General features: G+C 42.7%; 1 protein-coding gene across 6 annotated transcripts in view; it reads right to left on the bottom strand.

The window, feature by feature from the left end:
• Positions 1-10133, bottom strand: part of Ubtd2 (ubiquitin domain containing 2) — a 48207-nt gene extending 38074 nt beyond the window's left edge. The window contains exons 1-2 of one of the 6 annotated variants that reach the window (XM_040748423.1): positions 9946-10122; positions 8204-8478 (exon numbers count right to left, since the gene is read on the bottom strand). In XM_040748423.1, coding sequence (XP_040604357.1) covers positions 8204-8327 — 124 coding nt within the window. In that variant the 5' untranslated portion in view covers positions 8328-8478; positions 9946-10122. Of the gene's footprint in view, positions 1-8203; positions 8479-9076; positions 9345-9624; positions 9642-9945 lie in introns of those variants that run through there. The other 5 variants (XM_040748424.1, XM_040748421.1, XM_040748426.1 and 2 more) reach the window with 5 other exon arrangements.
• Between the last annotated feature and the right edge of the window lie 7509 nt (positions 10134-17642).

Raw genomic sequence — 17642 nt, 5'->3', positions numbered from 1 at the left:
AAATCTGGTAGCAAGTTTCTTTAAGTTAAATAAACCTCTTAACTCACCACTATATTCAGTAATTTAAGAAACTCTGAGCCAGGCATTGGTGGCACAGGCCTTTAATCCCAGCACTCGGGAGGCAGAGGCAGGCGGATCTCTGTGAGTTCAAGACCAGCCTGGTCTACAGAGTGAGTTCCAGGACAGCCTCCAAAGCTTCACAGAGAAACCCTGTCTCGGAAAACAAAAAAAAACAAAAAACCCTCTGAATATACAATAAAACATCCACATATTATACCAACCTCATAGTAAAGAAAAATGGAAATTATGTGAAAAATTTTCCTAAGATCTGTCATATTGATTTTTAAAACTGGCTCCAAAGAACTCAAGGGAACAGCAGCAGCAAAAGCCTCCCTGGAGTCTCCTCAACATGACCTGAAAGACTTTCTATTGCTACTATCCTTCCACCCCCCTTTTTGAGACAGGGTCCTTCTATGTAGACCTGGCTGTCCTGGAACTCAGAGATCTACCTGCCTCTGTCTCTCCAGTGCTGCAGTACAAAGCACCACAAAGTCAAATTTCAAACATAAAGCCATCATGAGGTGGGGTAGCTTCTGCAGCAGACTCATACTGTGCAGATGTTAGCCTGGAGCTTCTCTTGCCTCTATGCATATGTGAAATGTAGGGAACTCTGCAAACATCCTGCTGATTGTGGTGCCCTTTGATAACGAGGTACAAGTGAGTACATTAACATAGCACTTAGCATGTAGGTTCCATCAAATGCCTCCAAAAGTTCAGATGCATCTGCTCAGTCTATGCTCGCACCAACACTGTAAGAAAACAAACAGAGCTCAGGGAAAAGAAGATGCTGTATGATTTGTCATATACACTTCAACTGTTGAACACATCTCATAGTGTGGGTGATTTAAACTTTGAGACGAAATCATTTTTTACCTTTTTGTGAATGAAGAATTTACTGACTATAAAACTAGAGTAAAAGGAAATTAAATGCTGAGCCTGGTATGAAAGTTACCACTAATATGTTAAATGTGACATAAGTTATATAAAAGTATTTGGAGAGAAACTGGAGAATATAATTATGGACTAGATCTTAGAAAACAGATGTACTCAGTTGGTAGAGTACTTGCCTAGCATGCTCATAGCCCTGGGTTTGATCCCTAGTACTGTATGAGACTGAATATAGGGGTACACCAACAGTAGGGAAATAAGAGACAGGAGGATTAGAAGTTCAAGGTTATCCTCAATGATACATCAAGTCACAACCAGACTGGGCAACAAGACTCCTATACCCCCACTCAAAAAGAAATACAATTAATAATTTGTTTAATTTAGGTTGCAGGCACCAAGTATTTGTTGAACTAGATACAGTCTTTTATAAAAATCTGACCGGAGACATGTTTCAGTGAGTAAAACACATGATGGTCAAGCATGACGTCCTGAGTTAGACTCAGAAAAAGGTAGTAAAGGAAACCAAAGGCAGCAGCACATGTATATAAACCCAGCCTTGGGCAGGTGGAGACAGGGGATCCCTCAGGCTTGCTGGCCAGCTAGCCTAGGCAAACCAGCTAGCTCCAAATTCAGCAGCAGACCTTGTTTCAAAAAATAAGAACTCTATTTTTCCTCTCCCCCTCACAAGCTTTGAATACTTCTAAAACCCCTTATTCTTTCCTTAGATTAGTCTTCTCCAACATTCTGCCATTGCTTCATGGAAACCCCTTTAAAAACCATCTTTCCTTTTTCTTTCTTCCATTTTTAAAGACAGGGTCTTAACTATGTAGTCCTGGTTGGCCTCAAATTCTCAGAGATCCACTAGCCTCTGCCTCTTGAATGCTAGGATCAAAGATATGTGCCACCAAGCCTGGCATTAAAAAACAACCTCTTATACCACCTCTGTTTTGAAGCCTTCTGAGCCTGATCTCTGCTATTCTTTGAACTTTCCTGACACTGTTTTTATTGCTGTGGAGACTTTAAAAACCTTAATTATTTAAATGTATGCCTCCTCCAGTAACCATAAGCTACTTGATTATCACAGAGATGGTTACACACATAGCTCCATGTACACAGAAAAAAAATGCTATTTTAATTTAAAACTTTCAGGAAAAGCAAGGAATGGTGGCACATGCCTGTAGAGTTAGATGCCAGCCTGGGCAGTGTACAATGACCCTTTCTGAAATAAGGAGATTCTGAAAGAAGCTTCAAAACTCTCCTAGGAAATAAAATATCTATCCTAGGTGAAAGGTATACTCACAACTAAATAAACTAGACATAACCCATAAACATGGATGCTATGTGAGTCAATCAGTGCAGTATGCCTGGGTAGATCTCAAGTTCAGTTTACAATAAACACATGGTCATCTAACCATTTTCCTGGGATGGTAAGCACTCAATCAGAAAAGACCCAAATCATTCCATCATGGTTCCATCATAGGCTAGAGTTATACTTCAGCTTACTTCATATGCACAAGACCCTGTCATGAATCTCCAACACCACAACAAAAATATCCCAGGGCCAAGTCTTGAGGAAGTATTATCAATAAGATTCCACACTCATGTTAAGTTCATGCAGTTAAATACTTCAATATCTTCTTACATGTCTACAGAAATTCCATTTCTCCAAGCAGCTGTTATGGCTTGAATATGAAACGCCCCCTATAGGCTTATGGTAAATGCTTGGTCCCAGCTGGTGGTGCTATTTTGGGAGATGGTGGAACTTCAGGAGATGGAGCTAAGAGGGAGGAGGCAGCAGGTCACCTCTTCCCCTCCCCTCTCTGCTTCCTGTCTGTCATGAGGCAAACAGTTTCCTTTACACCATCTCATTAGTGAAGATGTTTACTCTCACCTCAGGCCCAAAGTAATGGAGCAGCCAATCATCAAAAATGAATTCTTCCTCCCTCAAGCTTTGTCACAGCAATGTAAAAGTAACTGATATGGGAGCTATGGTAAAATTTTGTTGTACACACAAAAAAAATACGGTATTTTGTATTACAACATCCAATGCATATTCAGCAATATTTAACCTCTCTCTGCTCAATGTCAATATATTTAAAAAAAACTAAACTTTGGGGCTAGCAAGATTAGCTCAAGCTGGGTGGTAGTGGTGCATGCCTTTAATCCCAGCACTCGGGAGGCAGAGGCAGGCAGATCTCTGTGAGTTCGAGGCCAGGCTGGACCGACAGCCTCCAAAACAATACAGAGAAACCCTGTCTTGCAAAAAAAAAAAAAAAAAAAAAAAAAAAAAAGATTAGCTCAGTGAGACGGGCTATTTACCATCTGACCACACAAGTCTAAGACATGAGTTCATTTTACAGAACCACAAAGACAGGAGAAAGCTGACCCTACAAAAGTTGTCCTCTGACCTCCACATACCTCACCCCCCACAGCAATAAATAAATGAGTGAATGAATAACATAATTCTTGTCAAGTAGTTAATGCAAGGAGAACACATGCTGACTACTCCTGGCCAACACACATGCATCTTTAAGTACAACTGCATTAGAAATTCTCAACCTACTGTCCCTGAACTACCAGTCAATCATAAGGACTTGGTGGTAGCCTAGTACTACCCAATAAGAAGAAACATGGCAAGGATAGTGAGGGGATAGCACGAAGATCAGGTATAGTACCCACCAAATTAAGACCCACCAGATGGTCTGTGATAAGAAAAGAAAAAAAAGAATCACTAAACTGATCATGTCTAACTAATTTGACTGTATTCTTTAACCTAAATCAACCCAACTGTTTCTTCAGCAAGAATCCATGTTACCTAAAACCAAGAGATAGCTAATTCATTAATGCAAAAGTTTTTTACTAGTAATTAGTACTCAATAATCATTCTTGGCCGGTCATTAGTGGCACACACCTTTAATCCCAGCACTCAGGAGGCAGAGACAGACAGATCTCTGTGAGTTCGAGGCCAGACTGTGTCTACAGAGGGAGTTCCAGGACAGCCTCCAAAACAATACAGAAAAACCCTGTCTTGAAAAACAAAACAAACAAAAAAAGAGGTTCCTAAATTTAAAACTAGATGTGGGAACCAGTTGGGCTGGGGTGGCTCAGTGGTAGGACACTTGCTAGGCCTTCCATTTAATCCCTTTCAAGGTGAAAAAAAATAAATTAAAAAACAAAAATAACACCTGAACCTGACTTTGTTAAATTGTCCAAGGTGGCCTCAAACTTGTAACCTTGCCTCAGCCTCTAGTAGCCTGGAATGTGAGCATGTCTAACATGCTCCCAGGGAATGTCAATGCTATTGGTCCAGAGACCAAACTTTTTTAGCAACTAAGTATTAGAACATAAATTCTTCCCAATAGACTTCCATGCTGTGATCTCAGTAAGTGGTTCAGTTAATACTTAATGGTAACTGCACAGCAGTAGGATGACAGTGAGCCCAATCCAGAAACCCAGGGTAGCATCCTACACACAACCAGTTCAGTCTCACCATCATTTTTTTTCCCACTCCCCAAGTGCTGGAATTACAGGTGTGTGCTACCACACCCAGCTTCTGACCACTGAAACAGCTTCTCTTCCCAGCCCCTTGCTGATGAGATCACTTGGTTTTCCTGCTATTCCCTCAGCACTTGTGGTTAGACAGCTATAATATATCTATATTGCATTGCAATTGTTTCATATGTGTATATATATTATACTTTCCTAAAAAGGGCTTTTGAAATATTCAAGAAAAAGATCACGATTTCCTTTTGGACCAATGCTTTTGCTGACCCCAGAAATACAACCACCATCTCATCTATTGATCAAGAAGCTGAAGTGGAGCTGGAGAGATGGCTCAGTACTTAAGCTATGTGGTGGCTGATATCTGCCTGTTAACTCCAGTTCCAGGGATTTAGCCCTTTTGGCCTTTGCCAGAACCACATACACATGCATGCTTGTGTGTGCGTGCATTTTTTTTTTAAGGAAGATGAAGTAGAGCCAGGAGAGGGTGGCATACTCTTCTCATCCATACAATCAGGTTATAGCAGGAGGCTCCTTAGTTCAAGGCCAACCTGGGCTACATAAAAAAAAATTCTGTTTCAAACAGCCAGTGCTGGAGATGTAGCTCAGTGATAGAGATTACTTAGCATGAGCAAGGCTCCAGTGCACTGAGAAAAAAGCTGAAGTGAGTTACAGAAAGGACCACACTGCTAATAGTCTTTCCCAGATCAAGAGGAGTAAGCCTGAGGGTTTTCTTCTCCTAACTGAGAAGATTGATAGACTAACGAATGACTGCTTACAGATCTATGTATTTATTTATAATCATGGGACAGATATGTAAATATATTTAAAACTCAAAGTAGAAGCATCAGCAATGAAAGAAAATAAATCAGGCTTTGTTAAAGTTACAGATATTTGCACAAAAAGAACACTATCCAGAAAATGAAGATTTATCCACAGAATGGGAAAAATATTTGCACAGATGTATCTGACATAAAGAGCCCAGCATCACAGAGGCAAAGGACTTAGACATTTTGTCCAAAAGTATATAAATGGCCATCAAGTACATAAAAAGATACTAAATAACAGAACTAATCAGGGAATACAAACCAAACTTCAAGGTCATTGCACTTCACAAACTTGAGAGTTGTGTTTTTTTTTTTTTAAATGGAAAATAACAAGTGCTAGTGAAAAGGGAGAGAAATTGCAAAAAGATTTTAGGTAGGAATGAAAAACAGTACGGCCTTCATGAAAAAGTCTGGCAGGCCCTCAGAAAGATAAATAGAATTTCCATAATCCACCAACAATTCCACTTCTAGGTATCTTTAAAAAGGAAATGAAAATAGATATCTATGCAACTGAAGTTTACAAATGCATTATTTGCAACAAAATGTAGAAACAACTCAAATACAAACCAATAGATGGCTAGGTAAATAAAATGTGTACATACATACAATAGAATATTATCTAATAATAAAAGAGATTACATACTGGCACCTGCCACAAGTTGAGCCCAGGAAATATGCTAAATGAAATAAGTCACAAAGGAAAGACTATTATGAGATTCCATTTATATGAAATATCCCAAAGAGGTAAACCCATAAAAATAGTGTACATTATTTACAATATTAATGGTTATCAGAGATTGAAAAGATACTACCTGAAAAAAAACTTTGGATGTGGATAGTGATAACAGTTATATAACATGGCAAACTGCACTCAAAATGGCTAGCCAGGTGTGTTGGTGCACGCCTTTAATCCCAGTGATCAGGAAGCAGAGGCAGGAGGTCCTCTGTGAGTTTGAAGCCAGTCTGGTCTACACAAAAAGACCTTGTCTTGAAAAGCCAAAACAACAAACAAGTAAAAGCAAGTAACATTTCTTATCTGGTATATGAAAATTTCTTAAATAAAATAAGAAAAGAGAAAGGGAGGCTCTTTAATTTTAGCCACGGATAAAATGTTCTCACTGCCATTAAAAGCTATATGATGTCAAGGACACTATTTTCGTTGGGCTTCAATCTTCACCTATAATATAGAGTTGACTGACATCCAACTCAAAGAACTGTGGACTCAATGCATCTATTAATTTCTTAGCACAGGACTTGTTACATAATAATTACCAGATAAATGGTAGATTTTATTAATCCAAAGTCTTTGTTACTTACTGAGTAGGTGTCTGTAAGGCTGCTGTAAATGGGTATCTGAAAGAATCCCATGATGCTGCTGAGACATTCTGAAGTAATGATTAAAGCAACACAGGTTGGCTTCTTATGAACCAAGGAACCTGCAGACACCAGGACAGGTTCTCTTGGGTGTCACTGAAGAGCTCACTAAAGAGATGAACTAAGAAAATAAGCACACTTGCTGTCTTCAATTAATTGTATTGATGGTCTCCATAAATATTTATTTAAAAAAATCACAACGGGGCTAGAATAAAGACTCCTGAGTTCTATCCCTGGGACCAACATGGTGGAAGGAGAGAACCAAAAGTTGTCTTGATGTCCATCATATGTGTGTGCAACATGCACACACACACCTTTGTGTCTAAGGTTCCTAAGTATCAAGTCCAGCTTCCCAATGTCACCATAAAAAAAGCAGAGAACCATAGAGAATATGCTATTAAAAAAAAAAAAAGGCTGGCAGGGCGTTGGCGGCGCATGCCTTTAATCCCAGCACTCGGGAGGCAGAGGCAGGCGGATCTCTGTAAATTCGAGGCCGGGCTGGACCGACAGCCTCCAAAACAATACAGAGAAACCCTGTCTCGTCAAACAAACAAACAAACAAACAAAACAAAACAAAAGGCTACAACGGCAGGCTCAATGAGAATGAAAAGTTGAGAGAAAATACTATTGGATAATCTTGAATCTATAATAGAACTATTTTATTTAAAATAAACCATTAAAAAAAGGTCTAAGTAACCTAAAACTCAAACATGAATTCTAACAAGGTAAACCACAGAAATAACTATAAATATCAATACTCAAACAATAATGCAAATCTTAGAATGAAAATTAAGCCACCTCCCTTAGTTTTATGTTTTGTAAGAATTCTCCAAATTCCTTCACAGAAGTAATCTAACTAACAAGGATTTTTTGATATGCTCATAGTAAAAACATTTGGATTCAGCTGGGCGGTGATGGCACACACCTATAATCCCAGCACTTGGGAAGCAGAGGCAGGCAGATCTCCAGTTCAAGACCGGCCTGGTCTACATAGAGAGTTCCAGGACAGTCAGAGCTATACAGAGAAACCCAGTCTCAAAAAACCAAAAAAATAAATTAATATAAAAAAAAACTGGAGCCGGGCGTTGGCAGCGCACGCCTTTAATCCCAGCACTCGGGAGGCAGAGGCAGGCGGATCTCTGTGAGTTCGAGGCCGGGCTGGACCGATAGCCTCCAAAACAATACAGAGAAACCCTGTCTCGTAAAAAAACAAACAAACAAACAAACAAAACTGGATACAGAAGGAAAGGGAAAGTACAATATCCAAGTATTTTAAATCATATTTATTACGAACCTGGCCGACTTTTGGAAAGGCTAGAGTTGTTCTACAATGGTAATGCTCACATAGCACTGTGAATATAAACTGTCATGAAACATATTGAAGGCTGCATTATATACTTCAGGCTGATGAAAATGTTAAAATTCAGTATAACCAGATTAAAACTATTAATGTTTGAAAAGCTAAGGATCTTTGCCAATACCCTTCAGAAAGGCATTCCCTTTCCAACAAACAACAAAAAAGAACTGTTAACATGTAAACCTGAAACACATACCACAATAACTTTTTGTTGTTTTTGGAGACGAGGTTTTGCTCTGTAGCCCGGACAGGCCTGGAACTTCCTTAAGAGCCTCCAGCCTCCCAAGATGCCGGCTCCACAATGAGCTCTCACCTCTCATGACAGTAATGGAGAACAAAGGCTTCCAAAATTAAATTCCAGAAGAATTCTTTTGTCCCCCACAGACTCTTTCTTCTTCCAGCTACATCAGAGCTATCCCAAGCCTTCTCCCCCGAAGAAAAAAGGAGGTACTCCTCTTTTTAAAGACTCTTCTGTAAAAAACAGCAGTTAATGGTCCAGAAAACTTAAGTCCTGAAAGTAACTGATACTATAGCTATCTAATTGGATGCCACTGGTAGTAATTATCTAAAGCTAGGATTTCATGCTTCTAAAAGCCCATGCTAGTAATGTGAGTCGATCCTAAATTGCACTGCCAAATGGGTTAAGCTGGTTCAATCTGAGTACAGAAAAGAGGAATGTGTATGGTAATTTTAACATAAGTATAAGTTAATTAAACTGAATGCTAGTTAAGTACTAGCATACTTAACTAGTACCATCTGACCACCAATCTGCCCTTAACCCAGTGTTTTTAATCACTCCCTTTCTATACTTTGGCTTTGTTGTCACCGAGGATCTCACCAAGTAAATAGACTGTGACATGAAATGCACTACAAAGGAGCATTTCCATGGACTAGGTTTTCCAAGATCACTTCCACTTAATTCTCAAAGTATTTGTCCAACGTTTAGTGACAGGGAATACCGATAGATCTTAGTGAAGTGGCATGTCTAAGCATCATGTAAACCAGGAAATCTCCAATACAAAGATGGGTGTACAGATCAAAGGCAGAGTTTAAGCGACGGGACAGGCACCTGGTCTCAAGGTGCGAAAAGTGTGACCTCGCCTATTCCCAAGCAACTCAACAACTTAAACATAAACACCCGATTTGAAGGCACCCAATATCAGATCTGTATCAAATCAAGTTCTCGTTGCCATTCCCCGGTGGCTCTTTTCTTCAACGTTCGAACTTCCACACATTCTAAGTAATGAAAGGGCTCGGCACTTTTAACGTCACTTAAAAGTGGAACCAATCTTACTGTTCTAACCCTCTACAGCTACTAAGAATGGAATCAAGAGACTTCTCATCATGATTACTATACCCGAGAAGTGCGATCCGCGTTGGAAAACTTTTAGTCAAAGCACTAATCTTATACTGGATACTTTTATCCTGCACGTTTTCCTTTTACGTAAGAGACATTGGAATTTGACTAGTGCGTCCCGACTGCACACTGGGCTAACGCCCCTGGCAGCAGCAACAAGCCACGTTTTCCTCGGGCCGATCGTCTCCCCCCTCCTCCTTAAAACACTGCCCATGGCCACTTGAGACTTCCCCAGCCTAGCTCCAGAAACTGGAACCAACCGGGACAGCTGTCACCCGAAACCCGGGAAAGCTGAGCCCAGCCAACTCTGCAGACGCGGAAAGGACCAGGGGTGCGGTGGGGCCCGTCGGGGGCACTCGGGGCGGCCGCCCCTCCCCGGCCCGAAGAGCCGCCATCCTGCCGCCGAGTATTTCTCCGGGTTGGAGTCCCTCTAGTCAGGCCTAGGCCTGCGGCCCCGCGTGGGGCCCGGAGCGCGTGGCGGAGCCGACGCGGAGCACGAACGACAAAGGGGCGCGGGGTCGGGACAGGTGGCCGCAGCCGCGAACAATGGGGTGCCGCGGCCGCCCCCTGGCGCCACCTACCTCCAGTGCCGTCCGAGTTCTCGTTGAGGCTGCCCGAGGAGTCGTGCTGGGCGCCCACGCACCCGCCCATGGGGCCGCGGCCGCCACCTCAGGGCGCTCGTCCCGACCGCTGCCTCAGCCTGCTCCGGCGCCGCCGCCTCGGGCCAGGCGCCGCTTTCTCGCCGCCCAGCCTCCGCCCCCTCGCCGCTCCTCCCACCGCCTCGCCCGGCCCCTTCCTCCGCGCCCACCTCTACCTCAGCCCCCGGGCCGCCCGGCCCGCAGGCCCGGCCCGCGTGCCGCCTTCGGCTCCCGCTCGGCCCCGCCAGACCGGGCTTGGCCCATCCCGGGTGGGCCGCAGCACCCACTCGCTTCTCGCCTCCCCGCGCCCTCGCGTCTAGGCGAGCCCCGCCACCGCCGCCACCGCCTCCCGGCAGCCAGGCCCCATCGCCCCCGCCCGCGGCGCCGCCCTCAGCCCAGCTCGGCCTGCGCTCAGCCGGCCCGCCTAGAACGGCCGCGAGGGGCGGGGCAGAGCGCTGATTGGCTGTAGGCGCCTCGGGGGCGGGGAGTTCCGAGCAGAGCCGAGTGTAGCCGAGTGCCCGAGGCCCGGAGGGTAGGGGGCGCGCGGAGGAGGGCCGAAAAGAAGGGGAGGAACCCAAGTGAGGACAAAGTGGCCCACGCGGAGGTGGGGCTCCTTCTGGTGCGGCGGATGGGAGAGGCTACCAAAGAGGAGTCTTGCGGCGCTTGGGTTGTGGACCGGCGGGGCCTGATTAGAGGGGTCGGCCTGACAGCAAGTCATTGAATTTGTGGAGGCAGCGGGCTGGCCACCGAGTGTGGGCTTCTCTTGCCTCTGCGTCCGCAGCCTCTGCCATCACTGTGCCAGATTGATAGCGGTGTTCTCAGATTTGCGCAGGCCTGCTGTCCCGTGCGCAGAGCGAAGGGGCACGGATGTGTGTCGTTTCCACAAGCTTCATTTTACAGACAATACTACTTCTCTAGATCCTGGCGCTAGACATCTTAAGTCGTCTTTAAAATAAAGTGAAGTATTAATATTTTGCTTTTTATAAACTAGAATTTGCTACATCGACCACGCCCAAGTTTCTTGGCGGTTACCATCCCAACCTAAGCCAAACTGTTAATGGTCCCTTTGGAGTTGTGTTTCTTGCTATGGCGCCTTGACATTTTTATCGGCCTGCTTGGGTCTTTGAAAGCTTTTTCTTTTTCCCCCTAAGCTGTTTTAACTATGTTCCACTTTTATGCCAGACTTTCCTTTTATAAAACCCTGGGTCAGCTTTTGCTTAGCATTAAAAAAAATGTTTTAAAGTGAAATACCTAAGAAAGAGACACTCTGCTTCTTAGGATTTGCATTTAAATATATTCTCGTTCACTGCTGATGGGAGTGTAAATTGGCTCAATCTTTTTTTGCAAAGGTTTGGCAATGCCAATCAACAGCTTTAAAAATGTTCGTACCGTTTGATTGGGGTTTTTTCCACATCTGGGAAACTAGCTCACAGAAACAATCCAAAATAAGATTTTGGGCCTGGTATTCATTTGATAGGTAGGCAAAAATGGAGGTTAAAAAACAAAACTGAATTTATATGAAAGCACAGAAATGTCTCAGAAATAGAGATCCACTATTTTGGACTTAACGCTGAAGAATTAACTTTACCCTCATTGTAGTCCTGAGTGCGCGTGCGCGCGCGCGCGCGCGCGCGCACACACACACACACACACACACACACACACACACAGAACTGTATATAGTTAAACGTTGCTATGGATTTTCAAAGATTTCTTTTCCATCAGGGTCTGTGTCACAAAACCATCTATCTGATCATTCCCTGCTGAATGCTAGAATTGCCAGACACTTGTCACTTTATCTCTTCCCTGAAGGAGAGAGGCTGCCTGAGTATTTACAAAGAGATGGCTTTGTCCTGAATTTCACTCCAGAAATTACAGCAACCAAGTCTTCTACGATGCCTATTAAACAGATGGTAGGCACCCAAATGCTCAGGGCTTTCTGCTGAGCGGTGCGCTGGTGCCAGCAAGAGAGAGCAATCTTGTGGAAAGAGTCTTAGCAATGCTTGGTTGCCATCCTGCCTGCATCTCAGACACATGTTCCCAGGAGCAGAGTCATGTAGCTGTAACATGGCCCAGCTCTGCTATTAACTTCCTGGGTTGGAATCTGGCTTCCATCTTGTACTCCCTGTATGACTTTAATTTTCTGTAGAGCCCAGATTTCTTGTCTATAAAACTGGGCCAATAACAATGTTCCAGGCTCTGGAGGGGCGCTTTATTAACTCTTCCATTTACTTCATATCTAATAACACCTATCTGAATTCATTGCCTGGTTCGATCCATCTAACACCTAAGAAACATGTATATACATTTATATCTCTATGAGTACACGATTCTCTGTACATAAATAACTGGCACATATACTCTTGTTTTTGAGACAGGTCTCACTGTGTAGCCTTGGCTGACCTCACACAGAGATGTACCTACCTCTGTCTCTTGAGTGCTAGGATTAAATGGCATGGACAATCATGCCCAACTGTGTGTGTATGTGCACATGTATATGTGAATGCCTGTGGAGACTAGAAAAAAACTGGTTGTCATTCCTTAAGGATTGTCCAGCTTGGGTTTTGTTTGTGTGGGTACATGTGTGAGTGCCTATAAGGGCCAGAGGCTGATAGTGTGCCTTCCTTGATCTCTCCACCTTCCAGCCCAATCTCAAAAACACAAAAATGAAGAGCAACCGCAGGAAGATGGCCAGTGTCAACCTCTGTCCTTCACATGGACACACAAACAATGCATACAGGCATACACCCACACTAATAACTATATATGCAACACATACTCACTCCCCCTACAATTTTTAAAGTAATAAAATAGTAAAAAATAAGTCCATGGCCATATGTGTTAAAGTTTATTTCTGGACTCTGTATTGTTGCTGCTTTGAGACACTGTCTTACCATTTTGCCCACAACTAGCCCTGAACTCTCAGTTTGAAGTCATTGATCTTTATGCCATAATTATTCAAGTACAATGAACTTAATGCCATAATTATTCAAGTACAATGAAGTTGACTACAGTAGCTTTACTGTACTTTTGACTTTGTTCCTTTTCATTGTTTTCCTTTTCTTTGGTTTTTTATTTTTTGTTTTGTTTTTGTAGATGGGGGTCTCTCAGTCTCATTATGTTTCTCAGGCTAACCTCAAATTCCCAGGCTCAAATCATGCCCCTCCCACCAGCCTCCAGAGGAGCTGCAACTACTTATATTTGTCACCGCACATGCCTTGTTGTTCTTTTCCAAGATTGGTTTGCTTATTCTAGATGCCTTGGATTTCTGTATGAATTTTAGGATCAGCTTGCCCATTTCTGGAAAAACAGCAGCTGGGATTTTGATGAGAAATGTGCTGAGTCTGTCTGTAGATGGCGAGTGCCCGAGTACTGCCATTTTGACGGAGTTAAGCCTTCAGTTTGGAATGTGGATATTTTCCACTTCCTTGTGTCTTAAATTCCTTTCCATAGCTGTAGTTTTCAGTGTCAACTATTGAATTTTTGTTAAATTTATTTCCAAATTTCCTTTGCCATGCTGCTGTAAATGGATCTGTTGTCATCTTGTACAGATCATCCGTGGTAGCAAACGTATAGAAATACAATTGAGTTTGCATTTTGGTCATGGATATTGCAATGTGGCAGAACTCACGATTATTCTAATCATCATTGCTTTGTTTATTTCGGGCATCTGTGTTGTGGTATGTTTAAGATTGCTATGTCCCCATTGCCATCTTTACCCAGCCATTTCCAGGGAGAACCAGCACAGGGTGGGGGAGGGAAGAAGGGAAGAGATGATGAGGTCCCACTGTGGCAAGCCTTGGAATGGAGTCAGTTTCATGGGCAGCTTGTGACAATCCTTTTTCCCAGGGGTTCTGATTCAGTTGGTCTGGAGTAGATTCCAGGAACCACTGTTTTTAACTCACACACCAAGCATCTCCTATTGAAGTTTAGTTCACAGATAAACTTTTTTGTCCAGAACAAACTTTAGTCCTTGCCCTCTATACCAAACTGTTTTCTTGAGACATTTTTCTCTTCTCCATTCATTCACTCATTCATTTCCATAAGCCCTAAATCTACAAGTTGCAGGCCCTTTCTCCATCCCTGTCCTTTCCCACACACACTCAAGCCATGGTCAAACTCCTTTCTTCTATTTGTTGAACACATGCTGAATCTCCACTTGTTCTGGCTAGCTCCTACACCCTCTCCTGCCTCTTCCTCAATGGTTGGCTTTATGGAAGACAAAAGGGCCCCCCAAATAACAGGAATGGCAGAGAATAAGCAGTCACTCTGTAGGTCTAAGCCAGCATGACAAGGAGGCCCCTGTGAGGAGAGCCAGACCTTAGAACATGGTTTGGTGAGTAGCAGAGAAGTTCCTGCTGTGTTACATTGGTGGAAATTGCTGGAAATCCATCCCTTGGGATTGGATGGAGATCTACCTTGTAACTATGGAGCAGCTGTTGATAGGCAAGGCCTCACGGGAATGAATCTCTTGGTGATGAGATGACCCCATGCAGCTGGCTGATCCATGATATTGCTTCTGAGCACTGAGGAGCCAGGGAGAAGCTGTCATCACTGAAGAGCCAGGACTGGAGAAGCTGCATTGACTGCTTACCAAGGAAGCTCTCTCAACCACGAGGCAGACTCTGGAGAGGCTGCCCACATCCAGGAACTTGGCCACTGAGATGCTACCCATGCTTCTAAAGCAGGGTTTTAGAAATTGAGCAAAGGGGACAGCCTCCTGCAGTGTCTCTTTAGTGCCCTCTACTGTCAAAGCTAAACACATCCATTTCCACAGAGCAGATAAGCATGAATTCAGACCTGAGATGAAATAATTTGATAACGTATATTTTTCAACCAGAAAAATTTTAAACTATATCTCGCAATCCCTGTGTATTGAGAATTTCGGAAACCACAGGATTGCTGCATGTTGGAATCCATGAGCTAGCCCAAGAACATTTGTACTCCCAAGGAAAAATGTATGGTCCCCTAAACATGCAGCAATCTAAAAATGAGTTGAATTTTAATTGAATTCTCAAGCTATAAAGAAAACAAAAGAAAGAACAAACAAAAAAGACAAAGAGGAAAGGTAAAAAGTAGAGAACTGAAAAAAATCCCAGCAGATCAAATAAAATTGTGGTTCTTTGAATGTCATAAAATAGACAATCTACTGGACGATTCAACTTTTTTTTTTTTTTTTTGGTTTTTTGAGACAGGGTTTCTCTGCAACTTTAGAGGCTGTCCTGAAACTAGCTCTTGTAGACCAGGCTGGCCTCAAACTCAGAGAGATCCTTCTGCCTCTGCCTTCCAAGTGTTGGGATTAAAGGCGTGCGCCACCAATGCCCAGCACAAAACAAACAAACAAACAAACAAACAAACAAACAAACAAAAACCAAACCAAGAAAACCTCTTTAAGGTAACAAATGGAAAGACGATTCCTTAACATAAATTATAGTCCCCAAATCAGTGTCTTACTTAACAGAAAACATTACAGTTGAGGAGTAAAGCAAGGACATACTCAACTCTATTCCTATTTAGCATTGTTCTGGAGATATAAATCAATGTCATTTAACAAGAGAAGTTAAGCCAGGGAACTGGAGAGATGGCTTGGCTTTGAAGACTACTGGCTGCTCTTCCAGGAGACTGAATATGATTCCCAGCACCCACATGGTGGCTCACAACTGTAACTTCAGTTCCAGGGGATCCAACACCTTCTTCTGGCCTTTGTGGGCACCAAGTATGCCCACAGTGCACAAACATACATGTAGGCAAAACATCCACATACATAAAATAAAGTAAAAAATTTTTAGAAAGTTAAGCTAAGCATAAAAACTAAGAAAACTGTGTGACACACGCATACACACACACAGGGAGAGGGAGGAAGGTGAGGGATGTGTGAGAAAGCCATAAAGAAAGGAGACCAACTACTTTGTCTTTTCAAGATGGGGTTTCTCTCTGTAGCCCTGGCTGTCCTGGAACTCGCTCTGTAGACCAGGCTGGCCTCAAACTCAGAGATCTGCTTGCCTCTGCCTCTTGAGTGCTGGGATTAAAGTTGTGTGGTACCACCGCCAGGCCAAAGGTGAAATTTTTAATAATATTGGGATAAGTGGAAAACCATTTGAAAAAAATTCTAAAATTAGATTCACTCATAACCTCATAAACAAGGATAAGTTCCAATTGGATTACAGTTTTAGTCACAAAACAAAATATAAAACTAAATGTCTGGCAAGGACTATATGAAATGATGGCTGAATTATTTTGCAACTTGGTGCAGGGAAATGTTATTAAAATGTACCTCAAAACCAGGTATAGCAAAAACAATTGATTCACTTGACTACAAAAAACAAAAATTTCTCACATGACTAAAACACATCACAAGCCAAATCAAAAGATACGTGACCCACAGGGAGAAACTACTTGGACTTTGAGTCACCAACAAAGGATAGATTTTTCTAATACTTGAAAACCTTCAAAAAACTCAGAAGAAAAAAAGATCCAAAGACATCCTGCTAAAAGTTTGGCAAAAGCAACAATCAGACAACTCACATGCACAACAAAACTAAAATAAGCTTTAAACATGCAACTCAAAATGAAAGAAATACAAGTTAATTAAAACTACACTAAGTACTGAATGCCAAGAAGAAAGCCCTGTTGTTTGTGGTCAATCGAGCAGCCACAAAGGAGCCAAGACAATCCAGTGGGGGATGAATAGCCTTTTCAACAAACAACAGAAGGATAATTGGATTTCCTTGTTCGAAAGAATGAAGTTGAATTCCCGTATCACATCATAGATAAAAACTAATCCAAAACGAATCAAAGATGTAAAAAGAAAAGCTAAAACCATAGGAGTCTTAGATGAAATCAGAGGGGTCACTCCCTATGACCCAGGGCTGGGTGATGGTTTCTTAGATGCCACATAAACAGCAAGGGGACCCATAGTGCAAAGAAGGGAGGGGAAGCAGAAAAGATTGACAACAAACAACAACAACACAAAACAGATGCATTGGCACCATCAAAAAGGGACAATAGGCCACCACACAAGCTTGTCTCGAAAATTAATGTGGAGATTAAGGAAAAAGCTGGACAGTGGCGGCGCATGCCTTTAATCCTGGCACTGGGAGGCAGTGGGTTCTCCGAGCTCAAGGCCAGCCTGCTGCCTGCTTTCTGAGTTCAAAGCTAGCCTGGTGTATAGAGTTAGTTCCAGGACATCCAGGGTTACACAGAGAAACCATACCATGCCTTTAAAAAAAAAAAAAAGAGTGGCTGCTCTTCCTGGGGATCCTGGTTTGATTCCCAGCACCTACATAGTAGCTCGCAAACATCTGTAACTCCAGTGGAGATCAGATATTCACTTCTGGCCTCTGATGCCACAGTCATGCATGTGGTACACAGACATACAGGTAAAATATACAGAATAAAAATACATCTTTTTTTTTTTTGAGACAGGGATTCTCTGTATTGTTTTGGAGGCTGTCCTGGAACTTGCTTGGTAGACCAGGCTGGCCTCGAACTCACAGAGATCAGCCTGCCTCTGCCTCCCGAGGAAAATACATCTTTTTTTTTTATTACTTTAATTTTAAATAGCTTGCTTCACATATCAATCCCAGTTCCCTTTCTCTCTCCTCCTCCCGCACCCCTCATCATTCCCCCCAGCCTCCCAC

The sequence above is a fragment of the Mesocricetus auratus genome, unplaced genomic scaffold (genome assembly GCF_017639785.1).
Source record: "Mesocricetus auratus isolate SY011 unplaced genomic scaffold, BCM_Maur_2.0 Super-Scaffold_100007, whole genome shotgun sequence".
Classification (NCBI taxonomy): Eukaryota; Metazoa; Chordata; class Mammalia; order Rodentia; family Cricetidae; genus Mesocricetus; species Mesocricetus auratus.
This window is presented reverse-complemented; position numbering and strand designations above follow the sequence as displayed.